This window comes from Rhinatrema bivittatum, chromosome 10, assembly GCF_901001135.1.
Source record: "Rhinatrema bivittatum chromosome 10, aRhiBiv1.1, whole genome shotgun sequence".
Taxonomy (NCBI): Eukaryota; Metazoa; Chordata; class Amphibia; order Gymnophiona; family Rhinatrematidae; genus Rhinatrema; species Rhinatrema bivittatum.
The window spans coordinates 108075116-108100145 of record NC_042624.1 but is presented as its reverse complement, the minus strand read 5'-3'; the positions used below and the strand labels follow the sequence as shown (position 1 = coordinate 108100145).

At 47.1% G+C, this 25030-nt stretch overlaps 1 protein-coding gene across 1 annotated transcript; it reads right to left on the bottom strand.

Annotated features, from left to right (window-relative positions):
* Positions 1–32: 32 nt before the first annotated feature.
* On the bottom strand, positions 33–21209 carry TTC22 (tetratricopeptide repeat domain 22). Its single transcript, XM_029618207.1, has 7 exons — positions 20364–21209; positions 15076–15131; positions 11526–11641; positions 9929–10047; positions 8585–8746; positions 6616–6768; positions 33–3981 (listed from the first exon to the last, which is right to left on the bottom strand). The coding sequence occupies exons 1-7, from the start codon at positions 20937–20939 to the stop codon at positions 3451–3453; spliced, it is 1713 nt and encodes a 570-aa protein (XP_029474067.1). The 5' UTR covers positions 20940–21209; the 3' UTR covers positions 33–3450.
* Positions 21210–25030: the final 3821 nt, after the last annotated feature.

Here is a 25030-nt window from a genome sequence, read left to right as displayed (position 1 = left end):
GTTTATGAGAACAGGTGTGTGTCTGAGGGAGAGACTGGGGTAGCAGGTTTTTATTTTAACAAAAAACTGTATAATTCCATGGCTTCTGCCACTGTTCGAATACAGATTACAATAAAGTCCTAAAAATGAGGAATAACATTAAACACAATGCATGGAACATAATAAAGGTACAAAAGGTTAAGGATGGTATAAGCAAACAAAATATTGTAAACAAGTTGGATGCACTGAGGGGCACATCTGGAAGCTGAAGGACCATCAAGTTGGGCCGTGGACTCCTACAGTTCTGTCGCCAAGGGGGAGGGGTGTGGCAAATGAGCTTGAGAAATCTTCTGTACCCCAGCAAGTGTTCACCCACAAACAAAAGTTTACTGGGGTATTTAGGAAAGCTGGATGACTTGGCAAACAGTAGACGTTCTTTTTGTGCAATCCATACAGAAAACAAACAAACAATCAAATACACACTGAGTTTTTACAGTCACACAATCTACTGGCTAGGGGCATTTTCTGAAACCCCCCCCCAGCAGGGAACTCTAGAAATGTTGCCACCTGGGACTCTCTCTTGTACTGGTAGCCGATTATCCTCACCAACAGTAGGAAAACCAAAATATCTCTCCCCTAAGCCTCTCTGGCTCGTACCAGTGGAAGCAGCAGCTTTACGACCCTGCAGTTCTCCCTCTGATGCCAGCATGGGAAAGCCACTTCTTATAAGGTAACCAAAGCAGACAAGGTGCATGGGGTTAACTCCCCCCGGATCACTTCTGGTCCTCTCACTCTCAGGATCCTCCTGAGTCCCAAGAAGACTCCCACATCCTCGACATCTGGCAACACCACCCTTGAGCCCTAGTCCCCTTCCTAGGATAGAAGGTAGAAGAACAAGAAAAAAAAAAAACTCAGGCGTCTCTGTTTTATAAGAACAAAGGGCCTGGGGCAGGACACCTCCTGCTGGGGAATGGCTGCAGAAACAGCACATGTTCACGACGTCCCTGACAAAAGTCCCAGGCGATAACAGATTTAAAAAAAAAAAAAAGGGACGAGGGGCAATAATAAAACAATAATGCAGCAGAAACTACACATTAAAACAGAGAACTGGTAACTAAAATAACAGCAGTCCTCGTCCAAACTATATAAGCCTTTAATATGAGCAGTTGTCTCTAGGCAAAGGAATAAACTCGCTCCAGTACCTGCCTAAGCCTTCTGGTGCAGAGTCTCCCCGTCTTCTGCTCTCACCTGACTGCCAGGGGTTTAAATCTTCCATTCTTAAGCTGATTCTAATTTATTTACTCTTTGGGGGGGGGGGGGGTTTGTATCTCACCCTATACAAGATCCACAATGAGATATCTTTACCCCGATCTTTGGTTTCTCTGCTACTCCTCTGCAGTTCCTTCCGATGCCGTCAACGTTGCTTATTTATATTGCATCGTTCCATGGGTGGTGCAAGGTGAGTTACCTTCAGGTAGGGTAGGGAGTTCCCTGGCTCCAGAGGGCTCACAATCTAAATTTGTAGCCGAGGCAACAGCGGGTGAAGGGATTCGCCCACGGGCAGAAGGAAAGGCTTCCCAGTTCTCAGACTGCAGCGCTAACCAGGAGGCTGCTCCTCCGCCATTGGCAGCAGCCCAGCCGACGTGAAAACGAATGCTGCATGTGATCACAACACAAGCCAGGGCCTGAACCCCTCGGACCCGCTTATAATCAGCGGACATTTCACATGGTGCAATCACTGTCTGCATTCATCACGATGGTACCTGGGCAGGAATTAAGCACCTGCCAGCAAGAATGCTGCAGTGTGGTTTCCATAAATACAGGATAGCGCTTTAGGAAGGGGACTTTCTTTTAGCAAATGTTTAAAAAAAAAAATAAAATAGGTGACATAATTTAAAGGCCAGCAAGCTCAATCTTTAGTACATACAAAACTGATTACATATCAGACAGCATTCAATAAAATTAAGTCTGTATATTTAGGTTTGGTCCTTAGGTGATTAATTGCTTCTTGGCTATCATCCAAGTGCAGGATCTGAGTCTATGACTGGAAGATGGTCCCTCCTTGACCTTTTGGATGAGAATAAGAACCTGTACAATATGGGGGGAGGAGGGGGGTTAACAACTTGCCACCCCACCCCTATTGGGGACAAGATGATGTAACGACCATTGCCAGAGCAGGAGGATTAGACTTCTTGGAAGTGTGGGATTACTGCTCTGCATAGCACCTCGCGGCACGCAAAGCTTGAGCTGCTGCCGTTGCTCCTCAAACTTACACTCGTCCATCTGTTCGCTAATGCAGAACTCACCACTTCTGTTGATGCTCTGCTAGGGCACTGCCCCATCCCTTACAAACTTGGGCGCGGCGTCTGTGGAAAGACGGCATAGTTCAGTCAAAAAGCTGTGCCTTTAAGAAAAAATAAAAGTAATGTGGTGTAAAAATGAACCAAAAACGATCTGTTTAGCAGCTGTTACAGTGGTCACTGCAAAAATGGCTACTCCATAGGTGCATTCAGGCTGCCCTGTCACATCTTCAACATTTGTTCAAGAATGGCCTCCAGGAGGAGAGAAGACCAGGGCTGGATTTACAGTTTCCATGGTTAATAGGCAGGGTGGTCGGGGGGGGGGGGGGGGGGGGGGGGGGGATGTACACCTGGATCTTCCCCTCCCCTTGGTCTTCCCTCACTGAAGGAGGAGATCTTGAGCTGGTTCGCACCAGAGGCTGGGAGGCGGTGCATGCTCACAACCTCAGGTGGTGGCCCCGCCTCCTCCTCAGCTTCCTGTTATTAAGAAAACCTGAGTGAGAGGTGGGACTAACACATGGGCTCACAGGCCCTAGGCTGGCATTTTCTGCTGTTGTACTGCAGGTGCTGGCTCTAGGTCTTAACTGGTCTTTTTTTTTGTTTTGTACTAGCAACAGGCCAGGATAGTGGCATAGTGCCATGGCACCTTCAAAGTTTGGCACTTTAGGCAGTTGCTTACAGTGCCTTTGCCTAAATCTGGGCCTGGGGTGGAGATCAGGAGACAGAAAGTGAGCATGGGGAGTCAGAGCAGGCCCCAAGGAGCAGTTCCCTGAGTTTTGAGAGTAGATAGAATTTGGCACATGGCCCTGGACCGCAAGAGGAAGGAAAATTCAGCATAGGCGTAGGGATCCCCTCCCCAGGCCAGAGAGGATGAACGTAGTACCAGGGATCCTCTCCCCAGACTGTGGGAGGAAAGTAGAGTCAGCACAAGCCAGGGCCCCTCTTCCTGTGTTCGAAGGAATCCTTGAGAGGAGAGAACATAGTCACTGAAAAGTGAACACGCATGAAGATTTGTAGAAATTATTGTAATTTCTGATTTGAGGCACACATTATTTTGCATGGCTTTCTTGGTTTCTTCCACACTTCTGACAAAATCTAAAATGATAGAATACCATTCTACATGAAACCCGTTTTCAGTTCAGTAATGCCAATAGTTTTTGGGTCTCATTTTTTAAAAGGAAGCTGCTCGTTCACTTAGCGTGGGCTTTTTAGATTCTGTTTTCATGGTTTCCAACAAGAGCTTCACTAGATCCATCTTTCCCGCGGCAATCATAGCCTTGGAGAGTTCAACGATTTCCGTCGTGTGGTTCCGGCAGACCAACTGCAGCTCCTGCTGGACGCGCTCCGTGGAGTACTTCCCCTCCGCCTTCTTGACCCACAGTTCTACCTCCTGGATCATTGTCTCTGCCATCATCCTCTTCTGGTTGAAAAGCATAAGGAGGGTTTCCATCAGGCACCGGAAGCTCTCCGTGTACGAGGAGCCAACATTATCCAGTTCGATGGCCCGCTTGAAGCACTCAATGGCGTTCTGCTCTTCGCTCTTAATCCGCAGGCACTTCCCTCGCAGCAGTTGTATCTCCGGCAGCGTGTCGCCAAGGTCAAACTCCATGGCCTTAGCAAAGAACACCAGGGCGTCGTTGATCGCGCCTTCGTCCACCAGGAAGAGTTCTTGCATTGCATCCACGCCTATGTAATAGGAGACCTGTAGGGAGACAGGGCAGGATCGTTACTTCAAACCCCAGAATGGGCTTCACCCCCAGGGGAGCCAAACAGGAATAGCTGGTAACCACTCTGGGACCGATGCAATAAGATGCGTGCTGAAGACGCACGTGCATCCGCATCCTCTGGGGGCCCGATGCAGTATTTAAGGGAGGAGCTGTGTAAGAAAGGGCGCACTAGGGGAGAATTGTGTGTCAGGTGTCCACAACTGCAACAGACACTCAATACTTGCACCCATTTTTCTCCTGCTTCTTCAGTTTTAGGGTTTTTTTGTTATTTTGCTGAGGTTGCTGCAGTGTCTTATATTAAGCGCCCCTTGCTATGGGCATCTAAACTGAGAATTTTTTTTTTTTTTTTTTTTTTTTTTAAAGTCAAGCCCATAAACATTTTTTCTCCATCACAAGGAGTAAATTTAAGTGTCACAATGATACTAAGTAGGAGGACACACAGAGGACTGTATTTTATTTTTCCATGAGCCCTTGACTCGTGAATTGACTTTATGCCACCTCCAGGGCTAGAATTAAATTTGCGGCATTAAAAAGTGTGCGGCGAGTGCCCAGCGATTCCCTGCTTTGGGGCATACTAGCTAATGACGCCCATCACCTGTAAATTCCATGTAGACGAGGCTATTGGCTCTGCATCTGTCTGGGCGGGCGTTTTGGACGTGCTAATCTCGTTATTGCATCGGGTGCTAGTCTAGCACATCCAAAACGCGGGCAAACCTGTGCGCTAGGCTGGGTCACTTTTATTGCATCTGCCCCTTGGTGACTGTGATAGAATCGAGCTAATGTACTCCAGGCATGGCTGGATTGGCAGCTTCCCTAGGGTTCCCCATTCCCATGGGAGGGGCCTGTGAGCAGATGTTGGCTCCCGGGCCCCACATTGATTCTCTCTCTCTCTGACTGCCGCAGCCACTCCCTGAAGAAGTGCACCAGGTCCAGTACAGGAGGAGGAGCGGAGCCGGAAACAAGGGGCGGGGAGAGATTTGGAATCAGAGGGTTGCCTTGGTTGGGGGGCAGGGAGGCTGAAATGTTTTGGTTTTTATGTCCCGGGGCACAATGTTAATCCAGGCCTGACTCTGGGGAAAAGCTCGGTATCACTTCAGAAGAAAAGATGTGGAAAGAGAAGATGTAATAAAAGGTGGTCTTCCCCTGTTCATTGCATTTGGCTGTTCTATGAACACAGGGCTCGCTCGTAGGCTGCTCAGCGTGGATAGAGAGAAAAAAAAAAAAGAATTGCAAAGACCAACTGACTAATGCAGTCCCAGCACTCTGGACAGATAAGCAGGTAAATTCCTGTTCTTAAACCAATACCAGCTCTCCCCAAATTCTTTTTCATAAACTCTCAACCCTGTTCCTTCCATTGTCTAAATCAGGGATTCCCAGCCCAGTCCGGTTGTCAGGATACCCACAATGAATCTGCTGTATGCAGATATTCCTCCTGCATCTTCATTGTGGAGATCCTGAACACTAGAGCTATCTGTGACACCCCAGGACCACAGCTGCCTACCGCCCGGGTCTAAATCATACTATAAGCATGGCCAGTCTGTGCAGGTCACTGCAGCCATGTTGGAAGCCTGATTCTCTCCTACCAGTCCGCTATGCCCACTGGCTCGTATCCACCTCTCTGCCCACCCCCCTTCTCATTAGTTTCTTTAATCCATTAGCTCGCACCTGCCTTTCTCTCTGCAGATTATGAACTGGTTAAATTTTTTTTTTAAACCAGGTTGATCCAGTCCTGGTTTTACCCCGTCTCATGCATGGACTTCTCATCCTGCTTTTCTTAGGAAGATCAGAGGTACGAGTCCATGCGTGCAGTGGGATTAAAATCAGGCGTGGGTCAGCCTGGCCTGAAATAAGTTTCACGTGGAACTACTGGAGCCCACTTTCCAGAATATACACATGCATAGATCAAAAAAAAAAAAAAAAAAAGAGAGTGTGAGGAACCTGTTAGGCTCTCCAATATTTCCTGAAAGTCTGGTAGACCCGGATATAAGATTTTCAGTAGTCAGGAGAAATTATAGGTATTTAGGGGTACAGCAGGGGTGGCCAACTCTGGTCTTCCAATGCATGCAAATCTCTCTCATGCATATTCATTGTGGATATCCTGAAAACCTGGCCTGTTTGTGGCTCTCGAGGACCGGAGCTGGCCACCCCTGCCGGAGAGTCTTCTGTTGGTTGTCTAATGCAGTGGTCCCCAACCCGGTCCTGGGGGCCCACCAGCCAGTCGGGTTTTCAGGATAGCCACAATTAATATGCATGACAAAACTTCCATGCACTGCCTCCATAAACATGCAAATTTTCTGTCACGCATATTAATTGTGGCTATCCTGAAAACCCAACTGGCTGGTGAGTCCCCAGGGCAGGGTTGGGGACCACTGGTCTAATGGACCAGGTGCTATGCACAGGAAATTAATTCACAAGTGCATAATGTTCTAAATGAGCAAAAGGACAGTTCATTGCTTCTTCATCAGATGGGATAGGGCTTCAGGCTCCCCAGAAACCAGTTTTTAGTTTACTATCAGCCCCCCAAAGCTTGATAGTGACTTTCTGCTCAGACTTTCATCTGCTCCCGTAACCCCGCAGGCGAGGAAGGAGAGCGAGGGGATCCCTCTTACCTGTCCCATATCTAAGTAGGTCTTCAGGCAGGGGCACACGTTTAGGATGTACTCCAGGTCAGACTTGGCACTGATCAGATGCTTTCTGTCTGGCAGCCCTCCAAGTCCCATCTTAGCACGTTCCAGGTCTCTAATGTACATCTTAATGTAAATCTACAGAAGGGAGCATACGTTCAGTACTTGACCTTGTACCATTCAGTTTTGGCTTTAAACTCCACAGAATTCCAAATCACATTTATTTTTCATTCTTCAAAAAAACCAAAACCATTTTTTTTCCTTCCCCTCTCTATGTGGTAGTGCTCAGTACTTCCAGTGTAGTTCATCCTTTACAAAATGGGCTCTTTTAAGCAGGTCAGGTCCAGTAGGGGGCAGAAGAGTTCAAAGCCAAGATTTTGCTCTGTGCCTTTAATTTTCTTCTCTGCACCCTAACCCTCCCCCACCACATATCATGACTGTGATTGGTTGGTGGAAAAAGTCAAAAGGAGTGATAAAATCGACTGCCAATGCAGCATTTAATGCTAACCAAGGTGCATTGTGCACAGCTAAACCCCATTCTAAATTGCAAAATGAAACAGAATACAATATACTTTAATATCAGAGACACGGAGTTCTACAGATTTAAATCTTTTGTGTATCAAGGACGCTCACTCTTGATCTGTTGGGGGGTGGTGGATATAACCACCTTTAGATACAATTTATACTGGGTGTCCCTACAAGATTATGATGCTGGGAATTTGCACAAAGCCTTTGTCACTAAGCTTTTAAGAACACAAATTCATGAGCTACATTTCCAATTTAATTGTGCCTTTGCTTGCTGTGGTTCAGTGTCACGGGATGCGAGTCTCTGGGCTGTGGGGCATGGTTGGTACTACCCAGCCTGTGGGCATGGGCTGGGTCCACGCTTGACAGCGGGCAGACACACTGTCGGCTGGGTCTAGAGGAGGCTTCACCTATGCCAGCCTCTTCCTCCGCAGGCTGAGTCCTTGGGTTCTGAGAACGTCCACAGCATTAAGAGCGGTCCAGGGGTCAGGACAGGCAATGGTCAAGACGGCATCGATACCCAGACAAGGGTCAAGGCGGGCAGCAAACAGGCAGAGTCAGAATCCAGGAAAGGATCAAGGCAACAAGAGATCAGTCAGAAGGAGCAAAGAGAACAGAGGGCAAGAGAGAGTACTGGGGTGAGGAGAGGAACTGAGACAACAAGGCAAGGACTGGAATGGGGCAGGAACAAGGCAGGCAGGAATGAGTAGCAATGAACACCGGCAAAAGCAGGACCTGTTGTTGAGGATCAGCTGGGGATTTAAATAGCCAATCACTGCGACATCGTTCACAGACACCACGGGAGGGTACTTCAGGCGGTCGGGCACGCAGGTGCCTAAGGGATGACGGGGGTCAGCCGGTGATGGCAGCTTCCCACAGGTGGATTGTTACCCGTGTTCCCGCTGGAGTTAGGATGCCGCTGCAGCCAAATCTTACATTTAGCCACACCCAGCGACACCCTCTATAGGGCAGTAATAAGAGATAAAAGATTCTTTGTTTATGTGAAAGCAAGTCTGTTGCCAGAGAACCAGGCTAAGGCAGTCAGCCCAGTTGTCTCTAAACTAAAGTGCCTTACTTCTAAGTACATGAAGAATTGTCACGCAGTGCAATAAGAGACTTGTATTACCTGGTAATAACCATGGAAATTCTGAGCTGCCCTTTATCTGCCGTGGGGGAAGAGCCATGGTAAATGATGCCCAAACGCTGGGCTCACTAAGCATTGGGCTAATGATGACATAGAATCTGGTGAGGTTCTAAGCTGGGGGCGTCATTGGGAGCCTCAACGAATAGCAACAAGACAGATTGGGTTTAAGGAGCATTTTTAAATTTGCACAACCTGGTTCTCTCTGTAAAACAGACCCGTTTCCGGTCCTCGAGGACATGTGGAAGAGAGCAGCGGGTATTCATTTCCAGTAAAGAACGCTTTTACCTTTGCTCGCGTACAATACGCCTGCCAGTTGAGTTCAGGGTCTTTGAGAATGTCCAGTGCCATATTACAGGTGCCAATTGCCATTTCTTGCTTTCCAAGAAAGTGGAAGATCTTTGCCAGTCGATTTAGTATCAGAGGATCGTCTTTTGCTATATCTATCGCCTGTTTCTCCCCCCCACAAAAAAACAAAACAAAACAAAGACAACTAAAATGAGCATTAGTTTATCAGTTTTTTGGTTATCAATATGCATCTACAGTAGCGGCGGTCTGTAAGAGAGAGTAAAGGTCCTGTTTGTTTGAAGAGGGTGAGCTAAGTTTGGATTTCAACAATTTGACATAGACTGTGCATTCAGCACGAGCGCCCGATTTCTACGCACAAATATTGCCTTAGCCCCTAGCCAGCTAAGTCCCTGTGACCTTGCTGGATGGTGCTGCCCAATTAGCTCTGGCCACACTGCAAGAATGTAAACCAGATGCCAGCCTTAGAAAATGTGACAGTTTATAGGATATTGATCCTTATCTTAGTCACTGTTTGCTCTTTACTTCTTTGGTTCTCTACTGCCCTGGGGTAGAGGAGTTTACAAGTTACCAAACTTAATCCAACATTCAGCACCCATCTCCTCCCCCACCGTCTTATCACCTAGCACGGCAGTAATTTGAAGAGCTACCAAAACCAGTAAGACCATTGCCCTGGAAACCAGTGAGGGCGTTGCACAAACATCCAGGAGCCGATGCAATATCATGCGCCAGCAGCTTAACACCCACCCTGACAGCCACCTCTTCTGTGCACCCAATGCCGAGGAGGCGCTAGGGATGCACAATTTCCCCTTCTTTTTAGCATGACCCCCCCCTCCTTTAAATACTGCATCGCGCGCACCCGAGAGAGAGGTGGCTTGGCGTACATTAGGAAAAAACGGGCACTCAACACTGAGCACCTGTTTTCTACGCACAAATATTGCATCGGCCCCCTAGCCAGCTCCGTCCCTGTGACCCTTGCTGGACGGTGCCAGGCCACCTCCAACCTGGCTGGTTTCTGGGATTCCATTAGAACCTGCATTTTTACATTTCCTAAAACAGAGATGCAGTTACTGTCTATGCAGACGGCAGCGCTACCTTTTTGTTTTTAGTAGCAAACAGCCCCTGGAGCCAAGCTAGAGCTGCTGTTGCCACCTTTGGCTGTTCTAACCCATAATGCAGAAGAATTGCTTGGAACGGATGAGGCTTCAGTTTCTGATGCTCAAGTTTTGTTGCAGGGAGGGGTCTTATAAAGAGGGGCCCCTATAAAATGGCTTCCTGTGCCGGAGGTCACAATTTAAGCAAGGATTGTAAGAGAAAAAAAAGTACCGTGCCAAAGCAGACCAAGGGATCGGTGCCTGAATAGCCGCAGTCATGAATGCCCATGGGAGTGGTGGAAAACGTGTCCTTTCTTTCCAGCAGCATGCCAACATAGCACCAGGATAACGCTAAAAGGGATGACAGGATGTATGAGAGATTAAAATACTTTTGCACTAAGGATTTATGCGAGATTAAAACACTTTTGCACTAAGGGGGGGGGGGGGGTCACGTCACCCATTTTGCAGGGAGGTCAAGGCAAGTAGCTTTTCAGGCAAGGACAACAACTCAAAATATTTACTATTCAACATTGTGCAGGAGGCCGAACAGGGGTTGATAGGGTGAAAATTGGTATTTAAGGAGATGTTTCGGGCCTACTCTGCCCCAAGCTGCTGAATGCATGAGCTGCTTTGTTTCACTGAGCACGAGTCTTCTTTATCCTTAATTAGACCTGCAAAGTCACTCTGGTGATGCTGGTCCCTTATATGAAAAGATGGGGGAAACAGCAGGATGGATGCGCGACATCAATGCAATCTAAAGGGGCAAAGAGCCAAAAATACCCGTCCAAGCTTCTACCTCCACACACCCTCCAACGCGTATTCACCCCAGCCTCACAGGAGATGCCCAGCATTCATTCACATGCGAAAAAATGCTTATTGCAGTCAGAAAACAAACTGCTAGGCCCGAGTAAGCCACAGGGCATGAAGACCTGCACGTGTCCAGCTTTAAAAATAAAAACTCCACTTGTTCCCATCTGAGCAATGTTTATTCTGCTTCTTTCCCCCATAGCTGTCCTGTCCTCCGCTTGCTTCATGGATCTTAATTTGGGCCCTTGTGAATAACTAAGAGAATATGAACACACACTGCACATTAGTCAAATATCCCCTTTTGTGACAGTGGATATTCAGGAAAAGTCAATTTTCATCTGCTATGAACCTCCTGGGGCTAACTGCTGGTAGTGAATCGACCCCAGACTCTGTTCTACTCTCTTCCCCCTAAGGCTGCCCTGGGGACCTCACAGCCAGTCGGGTTTCCAGGATATCCCCAATGAATATGCATGAGATAAATTTGCATATATGCAGTTCTCCATAGTATGCACATTTATCTCATGCGTATTCATTGGGGATATCCTGGAAACCCGACTGGCTGTGAGGTCCCCAGGACAGCCTTGGGAAGCCCTGCCTTATAGTATCTTCAGCAGGACGTCCTGCCCTCACATCCACACCCTGTCTACCCCAGAGATGATAAACTGAGAAATATCCCATTTCTGAGCCACTGGTTTCCTCCTTCAGCAGAACTAGGCCTATAGGGACTCCCAGGAGCCCCGACTTGGCTCCTGCCTCTGGTTATTTTTAGGCTCCCTGGCCAGGGCTTTCCAGGAAGGCAGAATGCGACTCCGTGCCTGTTCTCCTTTCAGATGTGCCACTCACCAATATTTTTCTAAACTTCTATCCTGCAAGCTGTTACGGTCAGGACCCACCAAACCCTCCCCCCCCCCCCAAAAAAACAAAAACACAGAACCTACCCAAAAGAAACTAAAATCAGACTCCAAAGTCGAGTATTTCTGCAGGAAGCGTGACGCTGCGTGTTTGAGAGCACATTACCGTACCTTTGTAGTGGGAATGAGAAGACTTGATAGCTTCTCGGAGGAGTCCCAGGGCTCTGTTAAAGGAAGGGACCCTCCTCTGCTCATCAGTCCCCTTACTCATCAGTAACCCATCCAACCTGCGAGGGAAAGAAACAAGTCTGACTTATTGGGTGGACCCAGAACACGAACGCAAAAGCCACGCGCAACAGATACTGCGTACGCACAGGTTATAAATGTGTGCACAGGTTTACTGCTTTTGTGGTGCTCTTTTTAAAGAAAAACCTGGTATGGGCACATATTTAATTATTATTGTAATATCTGCATTGTTGAATTAACAAACTGGCTGTTTAAGGTTGTCATTTATTCAATATGTTTTGTAGCTCAAATTACTGAAAGCTATTGTAGTGATCTGGTATGTGTACAGTTTCCAATTTTTTATGTCCATGGCCAATGGCATAGTATTTGTCTTTTGTAAAGATGAAAAAGACTTGTTATACTCAGTATCCTGTTTTAAGAGTCCCAGCAATTGCCATGAAATATCCAATAAATCATCTGGCTTACACCCTGCAGGCTCGCTCATCTGCTGCAGAGTCAGTACTAGGCACGGGCAGACAAGGCAATTGCTTGATGACCCAATCATCTTAAGGGGTCCTCCAGACTCATTCTTATTTATTTTCTCTGCAGACCTCTGCTCCTTCCTTCCTCTCCAGCAGTGAGCTAGCTCTGCCTCTGATGTGCACCCCTTAATAGTAGCACAGAAGGCGACAGCTAACCAGGACCTACTGGCCTATCCAGTCTGCACAATTGGTTTCTGTCTAAGCTGCTGCATCTAAGGATATCTCTAAGACGTCATTCATACAAGCTTGACCACCTGCAGAATATTGCTCAGTATCTGTTAGACTTAAAAGTTGCTTGGCAGGCCTAGAATCAGAGACCACCTGGTCAGACGTTGATGCCCTGCTAGAGAAGCCACAGAGTGACTGTAACTAAGGCAGCTGGGGTTAAGACCCCCATCTGAAGGACCCAGATTGGTCTTTGGGGGGGGGGGGGGTGTCTCAAAAGGAGGTTGTTGGAAAAGTTCAGTGTTTGGGGGCTGCATTGGAGAGCTAGAAGGCGAGAGGGATGTGGCTACAGCATATGCATGGACTCTGAATTAAAATACTGGTGAAATAACCCAATATGAATAGACCTGGACTAACATTCACAGTGACTAATGAACTGCTGGACCAAGTTCAGCACCAATTGTAAAAAAAAATAAAAAACCAAAAAAACTAATTTAAAAAAAGAAACAAAAAAAACACCCTTGCATTGAATGCAAAAGGAGAGCTCTGGGAAGACTTTTCTTGGCCCACTAGGATTCTGGGTAGATAAGCAAGCCAAGATTCCGAGATCCCCCAACATTCACGGGCTCTAAAGCATCTGACTGGGTTAACGTTTCCGCTTTGAGACTATGGCTCCTTCATAAGAACATAAGAAATTGCCATGCTGGGTCAGACCAAGGGTCCATCAAGCCCAGCATCCTGTTTCCAACAGTGGCCAATCCAGGCCATAAGAAGCTGGCAAGTACCCAGGACTAGGTCGCAGGAAGAAGAGGAGTCAGATACGTAGCAGAGGTCAGGACCAGGAAACAGGCCACGGGCAGACAAGACGAAAGGAGACAAGACACTGGGAGATGGACGAGGAAGGGACCGGCAGGAGAGGCAGGGAAACAAGCAAGGCAGGACAGCTGGGCAAGGCAGAGAAACAAGGAAAGGTATGGAGCAACGAGGCCGGCACAATATAGCGAGGCAAGGGCACGGAGATAGCAACAAGCACTGCTAGGCAAGAGGAACTGAGGAGTCTGCTTGGAGTGCGGCTGGGGTTTAAATACCCAGACACGTAACCTCCTCAGTGTGCGCAGGCAGAGCAGTTTCCTGCCGCGGGGCCTTTAAGACGCACTTTTAATCAGTTTGTAATCCACGAAAGGACATCGCCTCCTATCCCATGACTTTTTAGTTTTCTTAGAAGCCTCTCATGAGGGACTTTGTCAAACGCCTTCTGAAAATCCAAATACACTACATCTACTGGTTCACCTTTATCCACATGTTTATTAACCCCTTCAAAAAAATGAAGATTTGTTAGGCAAGACTTCCCTTGGGTAAATCCATGTTGACTGTGTTCCATTAAATCATGTCTTTCTATATGCTCTACGATTTTGATCTTTAGAATAGTTTCCACTATTTTTCCCCAGCAGTGAAGTCAGGCTCACTGGTCTATAGTTACCCGTATCACCCCTGGATCCTTTTTTTAAATATTGGGGTTACATTGGCCACCCTCCAGTCTTCAGGTACAATGGATAATTTTAATGACAGGTTACAGATTTTAACTAATAGATCAGAAATTTCATTTTTGAGTTCCTTCAGTACTCTAGGATGCATACCATCCGGTCCAGGTGATTTGCTACTCTTTAGTTTGTCAATCTGGCCTACTATATCTTCCAGGTTCACAGTGATTTCGTTCAGTTCGTCCGAGTCATCACCCCTGAAAACCATCTCCAGAACTGGTATTTCCCCAACATCCTCATTAGTAAACACGGAAGCAAAGAATTCATTTAGTCTTTCTGCAATGGCCTTATCTTCCCTAAGAGCCCCTTTAACGCCTCAGTCATCTAATGATCCAACCGACTCCCTAACAGGTTTCTTGCTTTGGATATATTTAAAAACGTTTTTATTATGAGTTTTTGCCTCTATGGCTAACTTCAATTCATATTCTCTCTTCGCCTGTCTTATCAATGGTTTTGCACTTGACAATGCTTATGTTTTATCCTATTTTCTTCAGATGGATCCTTCTTCCAATTTTTGAAGGATGTTTTTTGGCTAAAATAGCCTCTTTCACCTCCCCTTTTAACCATGACGATAATCGTTTTGCCTTCCTTCCACCTTTCTTAATGTGTGGAATACATATGGACTGCGGCTCTAGGATTGTATTTTTAAACAATGTCCATTCATGATCAATTTCCGTTCTAACACATCCAAGCATAGCTAACACGTCCAAGGCCACAGCTCTTGTTCTGTTCAGCAAACTTTGGCATGCGTAATGTGCCAGGCTGGGTCAGAGACTAAGGATCCATCGAGCCAAGCATGCTGCCTCTGACAAGGGCCGGTCCAGCTCACTTGGAAGTACCTGGCAGATCCCATAGATAAGATCTATTTCTCGTTGCCTGATCCCAGGGGTAAGTGAAGGCTTCCCCGAAGTCTATCCGTGCAGGCCATGTAGTGTCTCACAGTAACTATACAACGACTAACCAGTGAAGACCAGGCTAGCATTTCAGATCTGAAACTGCTGCAATGGGAAGTTGTTTCAGTTTGTGCAAAGCATGAGCTTTGCTTGAGGGCACTGGGGGATTGTTAAGGGCACCTTGAGATTGGCCTAACAGTGAACAAATGAGAGCTTTTCGGAATTTTTTGTCACAGAACTTACTGAGGAATTAATCAGGTGACAATGGCAGGAATCTCTCTGCTTACATTTCCATTTTCTACTCTAGTGTTACATCAACAGATGAAATCGGGGGTCAGCATGGACCCTGCATTACCTGATGTAGAGAGTCGCCATAGTAAAATACCAGCTTCTCTTTTCCTCTACAGGGATCTGAAATAGTCAAAATCCATCATTAGTTAGTTAAATTTGTTAATTGCATTTCAGGGATGGCTTTTCTTAAGAAAAAGCAAAGTGATTTACAACAAACTCAAAATGAGCGTTATGTTACTATCTAATGATACCCTTATGGAGTCAAATAAAATAGATTTACTCTTCCAGACCATTTTTTTTCAAGCAAGTAGTGTTTGAAAACAGGAAAATCTTGCTCTCAGGTGTGAAGCAGGTTGTACAGATTTTCTTAAGCCATTGTGTGAAACAAAAAGGCTTTTTTTTCCTCAGTAGCTTGCAAAAGCGGCAATACAAAATTATTTTAAAAGAATGAACTTCAATGGACATTAAAACTGCTAAAGATTTCTGGGCACTGAGGGAGTTGGCATTTTCTGAATTTACAGTTTTACAGAGCATTACTTCATAAAAGCGTAAGTAGGCAAGTAACGGGTACTTATAAGACTCTTGACCCTTGAGCTTGAAAAGCAAACTATAAGATGAGTGATGAGGCCTGTCAGAGGGAGGACGTTTGCCAGGGATATACAGGGGGTCCAGCGCCAGAGGGGAGAGGCTGACAGTGACCATGCATTAAATATAAAATGTGTGATGAGGCCTGTCAGAGGGAGGACGTTTGCCAAGGACATACAGGGGGTCCAGCGCCAGAGGGGAGAGGCTGACAGTGACCATGCATTAAATATAAAATGTGTGATGAGGTCTGTCAGAGCGAGGACGTTTGCCAGGGATATACAGGGGGTCCAGCGCCATTGGGGAGAGGCTGACAGTGACTATGCATTAAATATAAAATGCGTGATGAGGTCTGTCAGAGCGAGGACGTTTGCCAGGGATATACAGGGGGTCCAGCGCCATTGGGGAGAGGCTGACAGTGACTATGCATTAAATATAAAATGCGTGATGAGGTCTGTCAGAGCGAGGACGTTTGCCAGGGATATACAGGGGGTCCAGCGCCATTGGGGAGAGGCTGACAGTGACCATGCATTAAATATAAAATGCGTGATGAGGTCTGTCAGAGCGAGGACGTTTGCCAGGGATATACAGGGGGTCCAGCGCCATTGGGGAGAGGCTGACAGTGACCATGCATTAAATATAAAATGCGTGATGAGGTCTGTCAGAGCGAGGATGTTTGCCAGGGATATACAGGGGGGGTCCAGCGCCAGAGGGGAGAGGCTGACAGTGACCGTGCATTAAACATAAAATGAGCACAGAGGCCTGGTGAAAGAGGGAGAAGACTTGGCTGGGCACCCTGGAGGTCTGGCAGGAGTACACAGGAGGCCTTGTAACAGAAGGACGAGACTGGCAATGCCCATGCAGGGAGATGGGGAGGACGTCTGGCCCTAATCTGAAGCTTATGTTCCAACTGTGCACTGGGGGAAGGCATCCACTTGCACATAAAATACCCTTGCGCTTCTTTATTTGTATAAAGAGCAATTTTCCAAGCCACTTCCCAAGGTTAAAACAGCATTTTACCCCTGGAAACCGACTCTGAAAATTGTCCACTCTGGATGTGCGTGAATTGCTGGGTGGCCGTTCCCGCGAGCGGGGATTGGTTAGAGGAGGCCCCCAGCACATCAGCTTTGCATTTTCAGAACTACGCGCAGAGTTTCAGCTGTGGAAGGTGCCCCTGCGGGTAAGGCAGGCACCGATCTCTGCAGGTGCTTCGTCCAAGGCAATAATCAGAGCAAAGCCTGCAGGCAGGAAACACTCAGGGGGGGGCACTCATGCCAACCTTGCCGCAGACTGCCGCATCTGCCTAGGGAACATTCCGGACACTTTTATTTTTGCATTTTCTGTGCGATGAGCACAGCACTGTGTATAGAGTGGTGTTCTGTACTCCCTCTCGTAAATAAAATAAATGGAAGCCACCTCTCTTTCTTTGTAGGGTATTAGTTGACATTTTGATGGTGTGCATGGGGGATCAGTGAGCCTTCTACAAGGAAAAGGATAAAATCTGTTTCTAGTGCTTGGATGTCAGATCCCAGGTGCTTGGTACTGACATCACTTAAGCAGAACCATAGTGCCCATAAGCTCTAAGGGGGAATTTAGAAAGTGTGACGGCAAGGCAGTGGGTGAGCGTGGAGAGCTGCATATGAAGAGAGAGAGATAACAGGGAAAAAGGGGGGTTAGATTTGTATCGGAGTGACTGGATGGGAGGGGGGAGGGGGATGTGCAGAGCTACAGAAATATTTCACAACTACTGAATTCCTGTTGGTGCAGGAAATTATTCCTCTTCTTTTCCTGGGGGGGGGGGGGGGGGGGGGGGGCGCGTGACTGCTGCCAGTCATAATCGAGAGGGGCTGTGTGATCTGCTTGGTGAAACTTCTTTGCTTTGGCACAGAGAACTGAGAAAGGGACTCTCTGGTGTCCCAGGAAGCTTCCTCCAGCGCGTCACTGACTGAAGATCCCAGCAATCAGTAAACCCCGGGCCAGGACCCCGGTTTCACTTAATGACGTAACCCAGCACACTATTTGCCACTTCTAATGGGGGTCGATAAGGCCACCACGCACCTTGGAACAGTAATCGTAATGGGGAAGGGTTTCTGCGCCAGGGCGTGTTGTGGTCCACAGTGTTTCAGCACAGAGGATTTCTCTGTGGTTTGTTTATTTCTCAGGTTGCTATTTGCAGATTCTTCTTTTTATTTAAAAAAACACACACAGCCCGTTTACACATTGTATTTTCTTACACTTTTTGTGCCAGTTTCCATATACTCTCTACTGAACTATTGTTACCGAAAAATAAACAGATTATTCGTATTTTAAGTCAAATTCTTTCATAAAACAACTCTGGGGACTGACTAAGTCAGTTTGCCAGGCTGAACCATTCGGGTCCTTTGGTTCACATCTCAAGGCATTCTGGCATCTGTTGTCTTTGTTTCCCCCTCTTAAAAAAAAAACCCCAAAAAAAACCGTATAAGTCCTATCACTTTTTTTTAGATGGAAACTGAAAAGCAAGAAATAGGCCAAAGATGAGTCTGTGTGCGCGCCCCTGTGTATTAGAAGTAAGGCCAACAACAAGCTCCATGCTGTAAGGGACAGGGTGATCCAGGCCTGGCCTGACCCCATTGCATGAATGGGCTTATAGTGCTGCTAGTCTTAGACTTTGTCATCCTTCTCCTGGCTCTTGCAAAGATAGAAACCTACAAGCCCAGGAGGCAGAACTTGGACAGGGAGACACTCGGACAGGTAAGGATGCGCTCCGCTTCCGAACAGACGGCTATACCACAGCGTCTATTGGCTCAGTGGATGCCTTCACCTTACCAGTGGGCCCCCCCTGTCTCTCCAGATTATGTTTGGCAAATAAATATTGTATTTCATTTTCTTTGCAGTCTTTCTCCCTTCGGAGATGCAGAATAAGCCACAACTGGTTTTACTTTAATTTTTGGCTTGGTGGGACTTTTTCTTTGTTCCCCTTTGGATAAGGGAACTTAACTTGGACACACAACAGTTCCCACCGCTGGGAGGGATCAGTTGCTAAAAGTTGAAAAGCGACTCCGCTGTTCTTAGAGAAACAGGAACTTCAGATCCAGAGACAGAGGTGGGGTAATAGCAGGACTCTCTCAACTTGCCCCTTAGGACCAGAGGCCTGCTGGTCGGAAGTCCGTCGCCCAACTCAGTGAGACTATGGGCGCTGCCTTGCAGTCAAGTTATCATTTTTTTCTCTCTATCTCCCCCCATGCAAGACCCCCCTCTCCTCAACTTCCTCCACCTCATTCTCGTACACCTCACTAATCTGTACGTCTTCAGGCAGGGCAGCTGGGAGCACTTCACCATTTACTATGGTACAGAGACAGAGTTACTCCACTGGGGAGAAGCATTTTAAGGTAGGGTTACTCTACCAGATGGCTCCAGGTCTACAGAGTCAGTGCGAAAAACCAGGACTGGCTCAATCCTCCCTGACAACGCACCGTCATCTGGTAACCTTGAGAACTGATGATCGAGTGGGTAATAAATGTTTTAAACAAAAAAAACTTAGATTGTAAGCCCTCTGGGGATAGAGAAATACCTACAGTACCTGAATGTAAACCGATGTGATATCTCAGTTTGAGATCGAATGTCGGTATATAAAAATAAATAAATAAATAAGGATTGGGCCTTAAGAGTCAGCTTGTGCAGAAAATACAAGAGAAAGGTGCATAGCTGGGGGGGGGGGGAGGCATGGGGAAGCAGTGCCCTTCACTCTGGGTGCTGGTACTAAATCAGTTCCCGCCTTCTCCAGCCAGTATAACCTCCCTACCCCTTGTCCTCCCCCATGAAGCAAACAAACTCGGACTGTGTAAACCTTTGAAGTTTGCACCTACAATAATCCCCTTCCTACCCAGTTTCACTACTAGCAACATAGTTTGTGTATTCAGAGGGCTCCTTTATTTAAACAGCTGCAGTGCTAGGGCTGGAACTGGTCTACACCCTGCATTCAGACTGCTTGATATTTAAAGTAAAAAATACCAGCGGCCTCTTACTATTTACTTACCCTTCCCATCTCGGCTGCATTTTAAACTAGCACTAAACAATCAATCAGTTAGAAAATATTGTTCAGTAAACGGCAGCACAGACTGGTTGACTAGCAGCTGTGGTGCCAAAACCACATTTATCAAAACAGTTTAAGAATTATGCTTTGGCACAGACACATCCGGATGCCGGCCTGTAGGACCTGCACTGGTATTGCAAGATATGGTTTGGCTGTTTTGTGTGACACTAATAAGTCATCAGTATCAAGCTGTCCTGAACATGGGCCTTCTCCCTATTATAATCTTTTCTGCATAATCCTTGCGCGCGTGTGTGTGTAATTTGAATCATTTTATAGCCTGGCACCCGGGCACGCGTCCTGCTTACAGAGGTCCGAGTGTTATACTGGGAGGCATTCCTGAACCGTGACCCAGTTCCCTAAAAGCCGAGCTGTTCTTCGGAGTCACCTTGTCCTCCAGGCTGTTCTGTTTGAAACCCTCTGTAATTTTCATATTAGCTTTTGGCAAACAGGATGACCTTGTCCTCCTAAGGTGTAATGGAATCAGGACACCACTTTATCCGGGTAAAGTGCATTTTATGCAACTCCCGCAACCAGATCGCACAGGCCACACACCAGAAGCAGGTGGCTCGTCAGTGCGGTTGCTCTTGCAGTTCTGCTGCAGACAGCCCCCCCATCTGCCTAGGGAAGTGCGGGTAGGGGGAGCGAGGGGGGGTTCCCGAGGCCGACGCCCCGGCGCCGCTTCGCCTCCCACTCACCTCCTGCCGCCCGTAGGCCAGCGCCGTGTCGTACAGGCCGATGCCGGCGGTCAGCTTGGCCACGCGGTCCTCCTCGCTGACGAAGCCCACGTCGAAGATGCAGGCGTAGCCCTGCTCGGCCAGGCAGCGCGCGGCGCGCAGCCGGGGCTCGCCCTCGGGGGCGCCCTGGCCCTGGCCTGCCCCCCCCAGCCCCATCAGCCGCGACACGCGCTCGGCGCACGCGGCCGCCTCCTGCTCGCGGCCCAGCCGGTCGTAGACGTAGGCCAGGTTGGCCCAGGCGTTCAGGTTGTGCGGGTCCTGGCGGCCCACGCCCAGGAAGAGCGCCTCGGCCTTGGGCAGCCGGTCCAGGTAGAAGGAGAAGACGCCGAGCAGGTTGAGCACGGCCGCCTGCTGCGCGCCGCTCTCCACCGCCAGCTGGAACTTGAGGCTGTCCCGCTTCAGCTGCAGGTCGCGCCGCTGGAAGCAGGCGGGGGCGCCGGGCTCGCAGTTCAGGTTCAGGTCCAGGTGGAAGTGGCCCGGGATGTACTCCAGCTCGTCGATCAGCCGCTCGATGGCCACCTCGGCGCCGGCCTCCATCTTCTCGGCGGAGGGGCCCTGCCTGCCTGTCGCTTCCTCTCGCCCTTTCCTTTTACTGTCCGGGCGGATTCCCGTCCCTACCTGTAATTCAGGTTTATTAGACTCGCATGCAGGTAGGGGGGAGGAGCCTGGGACAGGAGAGGCCGCTGCAAGGAATGTCTCTCTTTTTCTCTCTCTTGTGCAGAATTGTCATTTACAGGCAGCGCTGGTCTCAGTATAGGAAGTGATTGATGTGATTATAGAGGTTTGAACTCACCTTCAAGCCATACCTGTCAGTTGCAAACAATGCCCACTAATGTAGGCAGTTTACGGTACCTGTAAACATGCGTGTAATTATTCTTTCTCTACTAATTAGAAGACAAGCCTGAGCATAAGGCTTCTCTTTTTCATTGGCAGACTTTAAACCACTAATTCCAGATTTCTATTCAATTAAACCCACAAATGGTGTAAAAGATACACGCAGGATTGGAGGTGTAGCCCAGTGGTTAGAGCAACTGATTGCCAACCAGGGTTCAAATTCCATTGCTGCTCCTTGTGACCTTGGGCAAGCCACATAAATACAGTAGCTGAACGTAACTTGCTTTGAAGTGCCAAAAAAGCAGAATGTACAAATCAGATAAATATAAAAATTAAAACTGAAGTATCAATGTTTCCCCCAGTAAATGAAAGATATGGGAGGAGGGTGCTTTCTACCTGCAATGGGGGGGAAAACCCCACTGCAAAGCCTTATTTGTTCACCTTTCATTGCCTCGGGTATAAACTTTGGTGCCTACTGAGTAAAGATCTTCTCCCACTCTGTGTCTAGGGGGAAAATGCTTAGTAAATGACCCCTCTCCCCCCTCCTTAGATTGTAAGCCCTCTGAGGCAGGGAAGTACCTACAGTAATTGAATGTAAGTCCTTTTGAACTTGGTGAGTAATTATATCCAAATCCAACATGTGTCTCCAATGGGAGACATAGCTATGAGGCCATAGGAGTGTGGTGTTATACAGGCATAACCCAATGGATGGGTGGTGCCTGAGGAGTGATAAGATTAATAAAAACAAGAACACAGAAAGTTCTGGCCTCTTCCTTTGCTCCCGTTTTTGCAGTGTTGACCAGGCTCAGGGTTGGAGCTTCTGGAATCGGGCTGGAGCAGCCATGAGGCCGTCTAAGTTGGAATTTGTGTGTTATTTCCTGTAATCTTTGCTGTAAAGGGATTTACAATCACCAGCATTCAAGGTATTCTACTCCATTCTGAAGAATTCAGGAAAAGGAGGGGCGTTCACTAGGAGAAGTCAGATACACAGGGGAGTTCAGCAGAGGTAAGGATAATCCCTTGAAGTAGCATGACAGGGCATCAGGAGTCAAGGGAGGCCCCTCTATGTATATAAACTGTAACGTGTTTTTGTTCAGCAGGTTTCTCAGTAAACTTATTATTTTGGAACACCACGACCTGGTGTGGCGTTGTCCTTACTCCAAAGCTCTAGAATTTCTCTCCTGCTAGAGGAACTGCAGGGAGCTTCATGGGCTACATGATGGCCCAGCTCCAAAATGTGGCCATCTGTCCAGTCCAGGTTTGGAAGGGAGTTACAATGGCATCACAAATAATTGTTCATAATTATATTTTCAGCCATCTGGAAAACTAAAGCACATGAAGCATGTCAAAGTCATGCAAATATGTGGCTAACTTGGTATTAATAGTCAGCTGCATATATGAAAAATGTTTTCTCCTGGTTTTTTCAGGGACACTTCCTGTACAAAATTAAGGGAAGGCTGGAAGACAGAGAGCTTGTTACTGCAGTTACAGTCACTTGTAGAGAGACCTATGTTCAAATCCGCTCGCAGGTGAAATGCATATGGTACAGTCATGCACCTCCTGAACACAAAAATCACACTACCATGTGTCATGGGGCAATAGAGTTTGCAGCAGATCAGGACTCAAATCTTGGGGATTACAGGAATGACAGGATATCAAAAATAAACAGCTGGATCTTACATGAAGTGGCAAGACAAAATAGTGGTGTGTCAACGGAGGCAGGTGGCATGCTGTATACAGTGCCTATTTGAAGTGCTTTTTTGTCAACCTGAACATTAATGTTCACCATGCAAGAAACATGAGCAAGAACTAATAAAAGCAGCAGGAACTATAGAAAAGCTTGCCAAAGAAAGCAATCAGATTGCTGAAATACACCAAAAAAAAGAAACCAAGCTAACAGAATGACTCCTGGGGAGGGACTAAAGACATTAGTGCAGAGAGGACAGAAACATGAATAAGGATTCAGGCAGAGCTGGACTCCAGCAGCAAAAGCTAATGAAATAATAGGGAAGCATGTAGGAAGGAAAGGAAAAAGGAACGTGCATGGAAAACATTTTTTATTTGATTTATTATTTTGGTTTGTTTGCCTCCATGATTTGTATTGTTCATTTCAAATGAAAATATTTGTTTTTGTTTGTGTCATTCATTCGTTTGTTTCTCATTCAGGTTGATGGGGGAAGCAATACATTCTGTTTTGGCCTCTGACATTGGGGTTTTCTTTTCAATTTTAATGAAATTTGATAGGGTGCTGCTTAAGGTCGGGGGATGTCCAATTTCCTGTGCTGCATCCTCACTGTCCTTCCACCTCTGGCACTCCTATTCCTGCACTCTAGCCATCAGCATTTTCTTCTAGTGACTTATTCTGTTGAATTGGTCTCCCTTTCGCCCATGGGTCTTAGATCATGATTAATGTATAAGTTTCCTTATCTTCTCTAAGTGCCCCTTTAACCCCTCAATCATCTAATGATCCAATAGATTCCCTTATAGGCTTCCTGTTTCGTATATATTTTTTAAAGTTTTCATTATAAGTTTTTGTCTCTATGGCCAGCTTCTTTTCTTGCTGTCTTCTCAATGTTTTATATCTAACTTGCCATCTGACTTGATGTATGGCCATACAACAAAACGGCACTGGGTGGCCCTGAGGACAGTGCCATTTTGACATCACCATGGCACTGTGTCAGGGCCAAGTAGCACCATTTTGAGTGATATCTGAGGGGCAGGAGGCAAAGGCACCGTTCCTGCCCCCTTCACTAATAGGATCCCTACAGAGGGTAAGTGGAGACTGAGGCAATCTCCAAGCATCTTTTTTTTTGGAGGCAGGGCCATCCTTATAGGGACAAAGAAGGGTGACTGCCTGGGGCCCCACACTTTTGAGGGGCCCACATCACCTTGGTGGCCCTCATCCCCTCCCCAACATTACCATTTCAGCATTCCATGGCCCCACTGTTTTTGATTTGCTCTGGGCCCTGCACTTTCCTAAAGTCAGTTCTGGCAGCAGGGTCCTGCGAGGGGCATTCAGAAGAGCCCAGAGAAACCCATTTCATGTATTTTAATTTTTTAAAAATATCATTTTTGTTCAGGAAACGACCTGAACTGAAACAAATATTGAACGAACTGAAACCCAAACTCCCTCCCCACCAAAAAAAAAAAAGGAAAATCAAAACAACATTTTGAGGGCTGCATACACCTATTACAACAGGCATCCATCCTCATTAGGAACCGCATTTGCCACCAGGAAATAATGACATCCTAGAAATACTTTATCACTACTTACTGCAGTGCATGGCGCTTCAGTGCTTATCCAAGATAATTCACTGCTTCCAGGAATAATATTAGTGTATTGGGTGAGCTGCAGGTATGTAAAGTATCCAGGGTAGGTGAACCAGTCACACTACAGATCGTCATTTTAGAACAGGAACTCCTGCTGCTCACCGGTTTGTGGTGTTCTGACCCTTCTGTGCACTCTTGTCAGCTGCTCCTCACAGGGCCTGCTTCGTGGTTATTCTCCGTGATGCTGCTGGAATATGGCTGCAGGTGAGGACTGTAAGGCCCCTCTAGTCTATCCCTTACCTGACGTAATACTGCACAGCCTGCTGTAGCTCAGGCTGACCCCTGGTAGCAGAAGTCTGGATATAATTAGGTCCTTATTCAAATGCTATTTAGCTGGATAAATCCATTCCTGTTGTGGAATCTTCACCAGGGTTTTAGGACAAAATAAATGATAACTGGTGTGGAGGAGGGGAGAAGAAAATGTCCTACAAAACTTAAGCATGCTGGTGAAAAAGGTAGCAACA